At 43.4% G+C, this 10,070-nt stretch overlaps 1 protein-coding gene across 6 annotated transcripts in view; it reads right to left on the reverse strand.

The window, feature by feature from the left end:
• Nucleotides 1–10,069, reverse strand: part of DEPDC5 (DEP domain containing 5, GATOR1 subcomplex subunit) — a 47,242-nt gene extending 37,173 nt beyond the window's left edge. For all 6 annotated transcript variants that reach the window (XM_064466354.1, XM_064466353.1, XM_064466350.1 and 3 more), the window contains exons 1-13: nt 9,961–10,069; nt 8,600–8,717; nt 7,776–7,863; nt 7,044–7,090; nt 6,467–6,552; nt 5,606–5,689; nt 4,886–4,935; nt 4,286–4,355; nt 3,861–3,939; nt 2,864–2,925; nt 1,338–1,407; nt 886–958; nt 85–188 (exon numbers count right to left, since the gene is read on the reverse strand). In XM_064466354.1, coding sequence (XP_064322424.1) covers nt 85–188; nt 886–958; nt 1,338–1,407; nt 2,864–2,925; nt 3,861–3,939; nt 4,286–4,355; nt 4,886–4,935; nt 5,606–5,689; nt 6,467–6,552; nt 7,044–7,090; nt 7,776–7,863; nt 8,600–8,657 — 871 coding nt within the window. In that variant the 5' untranslated portion in view covers nt 8,658–8,717; nt 9,961–10,069. The remainder of the gene's footprint in view (nt 1–84; nt 189–885; nt 959–1,337; nt 1,408–2,863; nt 2,926–3,860; nt 3,940–4,285; nt 4,356–4,885; nt 4,936–5,605; nt 5,690–6,466; nt 6,553–7,043; nt 7,091–7,775; nt 7,864–8,599; nt 8,718–9,960) is intronic.
• Nucleotide 10,070: the final 1 nt, after the last annotated feature.

Below are 10,070 nucleotides of genomic sequence, written 5' to 3' on the forward strand. Positions count from 1 at the left end.
GAATTATCATTTCTGTATAGGCTACCAGGGGGGGAAAGGGGGGTGGGAGGAGGGTAAAAGCACGGGAAAGGAGGATTCTTGTACCTGCTTGCTCTAGTCGTACCAACACAGGATACTGAATGAAAAGCTTTTTAATGGTCACAAGCAATGAGGTCCACTCTTCTCGTCTCTCATTCTGAACTACAACTCTAGAAAGAGCACAACTTAATGAGTATCATGAAAGGAAGCTATGAAGAGGAAGTGAGAAGGGATGAATAAACTCTAGAAAAAGGAATGTACAAGAATGTGAGTGTTTCTTCATTCTGCTAGGCAGCACGTTAGAACTGCTGCATACTTGTAGCAATCACTAAGGTGTGTGCACACACAAAGCTGGGCACATCCGCAGCCAGAATAATCCCTCGCTTCTAAATGGGTGATCAACATTGTATGTCAAACAGCATCACTGTTCTGCAAAGCACTAAGATCGTTAACAAGTCCAAGTTCAGAATCAAAATACAGCTTTGGCAGCTGCATCTGTTGTGACCATCCGCCAATGAGCTCCGGTACCTAACTGGGAACACTTGTGGTTTCAGCAATGGCACCATCTATTCTTCAACTATGCAAGAACATAAAGGTCTGAAAAATAGCCAAGCCTCATGCAAAAACTACTCCCAACACTACACAAGACAATACTCACATGCACGTGGAAGACTAACTTAGCAAATACGGGTATGCACTCACAGATGGAATGGGGACTACTCATCAATTTGCTGCCAGTTGCAGGCAGAGATGTTTTTCACTATCTTAATTCCTTGCCACGTCCTACAGTTACTAACACGATATTCTCCACAGAAGTTGCACATACACTGTGGGACAAGAGGTGAACGAACTGGGAGGAAGACATACTTGTAAAAATCTTCATAAAATCTTCCCTCGTGATCCTGCCGAATCGATGCACGATGCGTTTCAGGAAACTCATCTGAAACAGAAGCAAAAGCATTATTATGCTACGCTTTTGTACAGAAATGACTCATCTTTTCTAGTAAGGAGCTGTTATTTCCATTAAAAAAAAAAAAAAAAAAACAACAACTCTGAGAAATAACAGACCTCCTACACAATATTAAAACAGTACGACAGCTTCTGTATGATGAGGAAAATTTGCCATATATTCTTCTATGTAAGGTTTTCACTGCAGTACTTTCAGAAGAATGTCTGTGTGTCCACTGCTTGGTAGGAAATACTTTGGACACAGGCATAAATAAATAGGGGAAAAAAGTCACTAGCAGCTTGTGACCAACTTCCAAGGGAGAAGGAGACAGGTTTAAAAACAGAAACATGAAAATACAGGACTTACATACCTATACATTTTGCTTCGTAAAATGTTCTAGAAAATAGAACCACTGTCACTTCATGGCTGCAATTCTTCTCCTATCCAGGAAGACCAGATAAAAAATGAAAACCTTAATGGTCCCATTCAGTAGAAAACTGTGTATATATACATATAGAAACACTCTCTTTCTCCTCACACCCAGGATCAAAGGTAACTAGAAAAAGGTAGATTGCTGTATTAATATATCTGCATGAGTGCTGCATATGCCTCTGTGAAACAACATAATGATCTGCCCCGTAGATTCTGTGCTTCTAGGCTGTATCACATTTAACAGGAGCACTCTCTACCATGCTCTAAAGAAACTCCTCTCTATATTTGCAAGATACAAGATTTTTGTTTTAAAAAATAAAAGAGACTTGACTCAATTTGTTTATACTCAGTCATGGCAATTAGATATTCTTATTTGTTACTGTTTAGAGACATGCCCCTAACAATTCCACGGAAATAAACAATTAAAACTTACTAAACAGTTACAGTGTTAATGCACGTAATGGAATTAAGCTGTAAAGAGCACACTGGCCATCCCCTCGAAAGCGAAAGCTTGGAAAGCCCCGTGAGCCCCAGCATCGCTCAGGCCCATGTCCAACGTGGTATAGCAGCACTAAAAGTAAAACAAGCATTTTACAGACATGTCATGCAGGGCTCCTAATAACTCTGCAATGGACAATGCACATAACACCTTTCCAATGGAAAAAGCACAATGAAAATGAGACAAATCAGTTGGGCACACTCCTGCTCTCCATAACGTTTGGGACCATCATGAGCTGTACTATGCACAGATGTTACACATGTAGGATTTCGGACTCTTTTGCCTTGTCTAGCTATTCTTTTCATTTAGGTTGCAGATTTTATGTATGCCTTTTTTTGAGTAGTGATATAGCACTCTCAAGTCAGTGGAAGTGTGCTGCACAACTGCTAACAGCAGCTGTACCTGGCTCTGAACCAGGTCACGCACTGAGACGGGAGACAGCTCTGGGCTGTTCAGCCGTAAGAGGTAGGGAGGCTTTGTTTTTGAAGCAGCTCGCTTTCAAGAAGCTTGCACATTGTCAGTGGCCCATGTACTACAACCTGGATTCCCCTCATGCTAAAAGACAGCAGCACTAAACAGATTACACACCGTACCAGGGAAATATTTGGAACCGAGTCCTGAAACAAATTGTGTAAAACAGACTTGTGCGTTAGGGCACAAGCACAACCAACTGTATCACACATTTAGTGCCTTTAGTCCAGTCAGAGCCTCCACGCAAACAAAGCGTATGACACAAACACAGCAGATACAGCAGATCAGTATTGGGATCACTTGGCACATATATGATTTCATGCAGACCTGCAGTAACCACTCTTTTGATGCCCAGGAGCCACCTCTCATAGGCCCGCAAATCTCAGCACGGCCTGACACAACCTGGGTCTTCCTCAAACTGGCACATCAACGGGCTCGTTAAGATGCCATTGTCTTGCTCTTTCCGAACAGGATGAACTCAAGCAGTTACTTACCTTCCACTTCGTGAAGAGGTCAGCAAGGAAACCGTTCACAGCTTTCTCAAAGTATAGGTCCCCTGCAAAGTAAGCATTTCCAAAGCATCAAACAACAGCAGTTACTTCAACTACTGGGTATATTTAACCCTGAGATTTTAGGACAATTTTTTTAAATTAGAATCAGAGCAGCTGCGTGCATAATGAATGCGAGTATCACTAAAGCAAAGATGATAAAAAGATTAAAAAGCATGACTATGTTTCAGAGAGTGTAAACAAGACTCTTACTGCCAAAAAGATCTGACCTTTAAATTCATTTTTCCAACACATCCGCAGCATGCTGGGAAAGCACCTGTGCTATCTTTTAGGCATAGTATGCACAACTGATCCCCTGCTCAGTTTTGAATAGTTGCCCAGTTACATATGCCTAAACACATGGCCAAAGGAAGTGGTAAGAGGTTTACTGAAGAATTAAGCCAGAAAAAAAATAGGGCAATGACACAGCTAAGTGACTCATTCTTAATGCCTGAAGTTTTAATACTTCTAGCTGACTCTACCTGGGCTAAAGCAGGATCTTTGCTTCCTCGCTAAGCCAAAGTCAAGAGAAATCTAAAACATGAAGGTCCTTTTTGCACAGGACCTCCACGTTTCTGGTTTCAGGATTCATATAGGCTTGCACTTCCCCTCAACACCAAACATGTTTTTATCCACAGAAAGCCATTCCACGGGCTTGACTATGAAAGTCAGTTGGCCCCCTTGATTTCATCACTGAGACAACGGTACCCAGGCCCTACAGCAGGGACAGGAAAATCATGGAGACCGAAAAGCATGGCACCGCAAACAAGGATCTAAGAGGGCACCATAGCATACCTCGGAGCGCTGCCTAGGCCAAAGGCAGGATATTTTAGTTTTATAGTAGTGGCAGAAATAAATATTAGTGACAGTTTTCTAGTAGGGGCTGAAAGGATAGCTGCTGCCATCCACATTCACAACCACACAGGTCAGTTACTTTACATACCGTAAATATCAAAATCCCACATTTCACAGCTCATCTGGATAAAAATATAAACCATGGCAGAAGTGGAGCGGAAGACCACCTGCAAAGGAATGAAAGATCTTATTTAAAACAAGGCACATTCTCTGAGAGGGCCAAATGCAGAAGTTAACTACCGAGCAACTTATATGGCTGTTTCCACTGCATCATGGGAAACTTCCCCTCTAGTGAGTTGGCATTTTGACAGCCCGAGTAACTCCTAGTGCTGCCAGCACAGAAGAGTTGAAGTTCACTAATCATTCATTCTCCTGAATTTACTGCCATTCTTCCTCTTACAACACAGCCAATTCAAACGATCCATACACATCTGCAAGCAAGACAGAATTACAAGAAACCCAGCAAGGAAAGGGAGGGAAAAACTTCTTTTCCCCTGCTCCCTGAAATCTTACCCGGGTGTCCTCACTGATGTATCCGCAAGTGACTTTCTCACTCTTTACCCACAGCTCACCTGCCTGTGCCCTGGAAGAAAAGAAGTGCAGAACATTTGCTAACCAGAGTGAAGATGAAGATGAGAAAATCAACGTTTGAGCAATACGGGATGTACCAACATCCGCATTCAAGGATGACTTGAAGACAGAGTAATTTATTTGGTTAAAACCTGATCTTTAATCCAAAAGGTGTCAAATAGCTGCTTCCCTCTGCATCTGCACATTTTCTTGTCCCTTTTTCATCTTAACAGCAACTAAAGTAACCCTCATCTGAACTATTAATACATCTTGGGAAGGGAGGAATATTATAAGAGGTAAAAAGAAAATTATTTTGTATTCATCAGAAGCAACAAGTGTGGCTGGCTGTCCTACCATTAGCTTCTTCCACCCCAAATCAGATAGAAGCCTTTCCCCACCCCATGATGCAGACAGAAATCTGTAGAAGAGTAAGAGAGCAATAAAACATGAAGCATTTTTTCCAAGAATATTCTCCAGTGGGATACTCTGAACTCATTAATCTGAAGTCATACGTAACAGTAAGCCCTCAAAGGAGGCACTGACCTGATACCCGCAAATTCAACTTTTTGGGTGACATATGCACATGTGCTGACCTAAGAAAGAAGAGTTACACGTGTTAATAGAACGGTAGGCTCAGAGTGAGCAGACCAATTTACAAAAACAAACAAAACAACCCCCCCAAACATTCATACTCAGGCGCCTGACTTCTGCTATAAAATCACAAAAAACACCAAGCATATTCACTACTGATATCTCAGCCTACAGAACCTCTGCAACAGACAACAGAAAATAGTTTTTAACAGATACAAGCTTTTATTGGGATCATCTGCCTAATTCACTGCACTTCGAAGAGCCAAAGACTGCGCTTCAGAGATCCAGAAACAAAATATTCTAATAGCTGCTTACCAAGAGGTACTATCGGAGAGGGGGTACTTTAGCATACCCCTACTTGAAAAACATTTGGAATCAATTCCCTCCAAATGTAGTAAAACATTAAAATTCAGAACATAAGAAAAAAACCCCTCAACATCAGCAATTAACATTCCTGCAATGGAGTAGGAAATCATGGGATTAATTTTTGCTGCAACACATTTACACCCATTTTTCCAGCTCTGATGTACCACTTACAGCATAAATTCCTCAGGAGCTGCTGATACTGGTCTCTTTCTGTATTTTGTAAAACACTTATTTTCTTTTGCAGCAAGCAAAGGAGAAGGTATATAATCTCCTCCACCCAACACACAAGGACAGCAGAGGCCTTACCAAACTTTTCTTCAGCCGCCACATATCCCCGCGCCCAATATACTGATCTTTAAAGGTCAGCTCAACCAAGTCCAAGGTCACCTCCTAGTAAAGAGAAGGAAAACAGTGCTCAGGTTTTACTTGTTGTTTCTAAGTAGCCCTCTTCAATCTGTTCTGTTAAGAACCAAACGTCACAGGGAGGGCCATTCTAAGTCAAGTCAACACTCCTAGCAGATGTAAGATAAAAGGGAAGTCCCATCCGAATAACTGCCAAAGTTGTGCACATACCTGGAACTACTGTGAGCTGCAAGACACTGCACAATGTGACCACTAAATCTGTACTACAAGTCTCAGTGCAAATTGGAAGCACAGGTAAAACAAATTACTTCTGTAGTTCATGACATTAAGGAAGCTTTGTTTCCTGCAGATTTTCGTCTTGTGCTGCATGTAAGCTCTGACTGAAGCTCTTTTGATAGCTGGGACATTTACAAGAGATGTCTCTTACAGGGCTTTCTGGTGTCAGATAATGCAAATCCGTGCCATGGCTCTTCTTTTGACTAGGCCACTTGCTGTTTCTCTTTACTCTGCCTGGCTATCCTGAATTTCTGGAATGTAAAGATATTTTAGGTTTCTAAATTTCTCCCAAGCTATGTTGAAGCTGATCCATAGACTTCAAAAAGACAGCAGGGACGGTAGGGAGAGAAGAGACACATAACAATGAGTTCGATTGCCCAAGCCTCATTTTCTTAGGAAAGGAGGCTAAATACCTTTCAATAAAAGATAAATGCCTTTTTTTCCAATACTACTGTGGAAGGAAATTCACAGGGCTCTGATTTCACCTAAGTGAAGAGAGAGATGGGAAAGAGTTGCAAAGCCACACACCTTTGGGTCAACAACATTCACATGGACGTCCTGGTATGGCCGCAGTCGGAACACTTGTGCAACTGTCTGATCCACACTTATAGTTTCTGCCAAAAAAATGAGAAAGGACAACAGGGAAGTGAACACCCCCAAAAGGTTTCAAGTGATTTACAAGTACAAAAGCAATTCGGTGAGATTAGCATGAAACACTTAGGACCTCGGCAAAAGAAAACCGCTTCTTTCACCTGTTGCCCAATTTAAGAGTCATTAAAATCAAAGTAGGTGAGATAAACTCAGTTTAGGCCAAATTAATTCCTGCAAGAAGAAAAGAAATACAGCCAGTCAGAATGCAGAAACAAAAATCTATGGCTAAGAAGGTGATTTTCTTTAACCCATACCTCACATTACTCAGCCAAAAGCAGATTTAAAATTGGCTATTCATTTTCTGATAAAATTATAATCCTTCCATTCCTAAACAGACAAAGCATTGACTCTCTTACAAAGCTAAAATATATGCATCGGTCAATCATAGGTAAAGCCCAATCACATAACCTTTGTCTATGATTTTAGTATGCATGCCATCCATCTAGAGTTTTACCTTTCTGCAAATCTTCCTTAAGTGACTTCACTTGTAGAAGCAGGGGACTAGCGTACAAAAGAAAAAAAGAAGAAAAGTAGACAAGTTGAGACGCCCGCAGAGCCTGCTCTGGTCAATCATTCTCTCTAAACTGTTCAGTAACACAGAGCATTGGGTAAGCTAAAGATAAACATTAGTATTTTCTAGAAAGCTTAATACATCATCCTTTCTGTCTGTTCTTTATACCTATTACAATAATAAAGTACTCTTTAGGTAAAGATGACATCCTAAATGGGAAAGTAGGTCACACAGGAACTTCTCAGGCCCCCATACAAGTATACTCCTACTTTTCAGGTACGGGCTGCAGAAGAACAGCTTCACATAAGAAGGTGTGTTTTTATAGCTGACCAGGAAGTTTTAATTTTGCCCAGGATATACTACAGAATGGAAGAACAATCATTAGGTAACAGCAGCTCTATGAAGAGGATAAAGACATTGGCCTATAATCAGGCGCCATTTGCCCTACGAAAGGTCAAACTAACGCCAAACACAAAGAATTAAAAAAAAATTCAAGGAAGAGCTCCTATTATAGTTATTATCTTCACTTTTCTTCAGGCAGAAAAAAACACGGCAGCATCCTGAGGCAAAGTGATATCATCTCTAACAGCCTCTCACTCCAGAAGCCACTGCACGCAAACATGCCCTTTCAGTGCTCTAACCACGCTGACTGATGGCAGCAAAACCAGAACTCACCTGTACTCATCATTGGGATGTGCAATCTCCACAACATCTCCCAGCTTGATCTGAAGAAATACTTTAGGATTCACCACCAGTTCATCATCTACAAGACATAAAGGAACGAGGAACAGTAAACAGATATATACCAAACACAGGTGCTTGCATGTTCATATGCAACAGCTTACTCTACGTTAGCACGCTAGGCCAGGATCAGCACATCAGCAACGCACTACATGACAGCGCTCCTCTCCAGCCACCACAGCCTGGCCACTCCTGTGGGCAAAACCTTTCCTTTCATATCACAGAACTTTCACAAAAGATTTGTTCAGCAAAAGAACGTGCCTTAGTTAGGTGAGCGGAATCTTCTTTTGTATTTTTCATATAACGAGCATCAGCAGGAGAGCAGATATCTATAGAATCTTAAGCTTTATTAAACATGCTGATTTTAAGTCTAGAAGTTGTGAACAATCTAATAAATTACATTTTTCTTAGTACACAGAAACACATCTACACTCAGTCAAAAATCATTGACTTGTCTGTCACTTATTAAGAGTGACTGAAATCCAAGGTTAAAACAAAAGTGACACAAGAAAAGGAGAAGAGGATGAATCAAGCAATTTCATTTTATAGGCACGATCTCATTCTGTTCTGACAAATGCAATTTTATCCTGCTCTATCTCGCTATTAAAAAAGAGTTCTCCGAACTCTGGCTGGTAATACTGCTTGTCACGCAAAGTTCCATCCTCACTGTTTCGTTAAAAAGATCAATAAATCAGTTAATTGCTTTCAGTTAAGTAAGACAGTGCTGGTCTCACTGTTACGAGCCAGGAGATACTGACCACTGCCACCAAAACCCTTCTTATGTATGACGAGCTTGTACACCTTGTTGGTTCTCATCTTGAATTCCAGTTCTTCTCAGCTGCTTTGAGTAAAGGCAGTTAAGGACATCTTGCATATCTAAGATGGAAACAAAAGCAAACACGGATCTGTTGTCATTACAAAACAATTCCCTACACTCTGCACTCGAGCAAAGGATGTTGTACCACCACGTGGCTGAGAACGCTGCACCTGAAAGGCAGGCACGGTACAAATTTTAATAAGCATTAGACTAGAAGTTTAGTAACGACCTCTTCTACCAGCACCCCTGTCAGAGAGCTCTCTACAATTGTTTCTTTGATATCTCAGGAATAACTTCTGAACCTCGTGTCAAATGCACGAAAACGAATACCCAGGTTTATGCCCACTGCCAATTACATCTTCTGGTTTTGTCACTCCACCTCTTTGGCATGTATTTTTCCACGTCTTTCAAAGACGCTGGAATTTCAGAGCGGGAGGATTTCACACCGAGGCAGCGGAGCTGTGCCCCGCGGAGGCCAGGGCTACGGGCCGCCCAAGCACTTCTGTTCGAGGCACGGGTTTGCGTGACTTTGTTTTAGCTGCATCAACTGCCACGTTTTTCCTTCCCGCACCTCTCATTTAAAATGAAGCGTATTTCGAAGGAGGATCTTTGTTTTTACAAATTACCATTTCAGAAGCGCATTTGTACTGGAAATTCCCAGTGGGAATAAGGTTTTCTTCGTAAAACTACAGCTCCATTATTAAAATACCAGCTCTTCTCCTCGTAACTGTACTTCTACACCAAATCAGAAGGCGGAGGAACTTAACAGCATGCCTTTCAACCAGGCTGAAGCACTGAGCTTGCAGACGGACTCTTCCCAAAGCCGGTTCAATTACCGAGCTACAAAGGCACGGTGGGGGGAAAAAAAAACCCCGTACGTCCGAACTTTGTTAAAATAAACTCTCTAAAACCTTCAAACTTGCAGTGCAAGAAGCCCCACCGGGCTGGAGCCTGGCGGCAGGACCGGCCCCGGGGCGCCCGGGCAGGCAGGGCCGGCAGCCGCCCGCCCACAGGGGCGAGGGCGGCCGATAAACCCCGAGCCGTTCCAGCCCGCCCTCGCGGTCACGGTCACGGTCACGGTCACGGCCGTTAACCTGGTTACCGGCGGGTTCGTAACGCCGAGGAGCGAGGCCAGGGGCCCGATCTGCTCCCCCGGGCGCCCCCCCGCCCCAGGCCGCTCTCTGGCCGCCGCGGGACTGGACGGGACGGCGCCCACCGCCGCGCCTCCGCGGCACGGCCCTCCAGAGCGCAGCCCCCCCCCCCCCCCCCCCCGCGCCGTCCTGGCAGCCGCGGGACCCTGACCTCCCGGTGCCGCGTCCCGCGCCGGCCGCAGCCCCGCCGCGCCGTCCCCTCCCTCCGGCAGCCTTCGTCACTTCCGCCACCGGGGCCGCCGGGCCAGCACGTGACGCCCA

This window comes from Phalacrocorax carbo, chromosome 15 (assembly GCF_963921805.1).
Source record: "Phalacrocorax carbo chromosome 15, bPhaCar2.1, whole genome shotgun sequence".
Classification (NCBI taxonomy): Eukaryota; Metazoa; Chordata; class Aves; order Suliformes; family Phalacrocoracidae; genus Phalacrocorax; species Phalacrocorax carbo.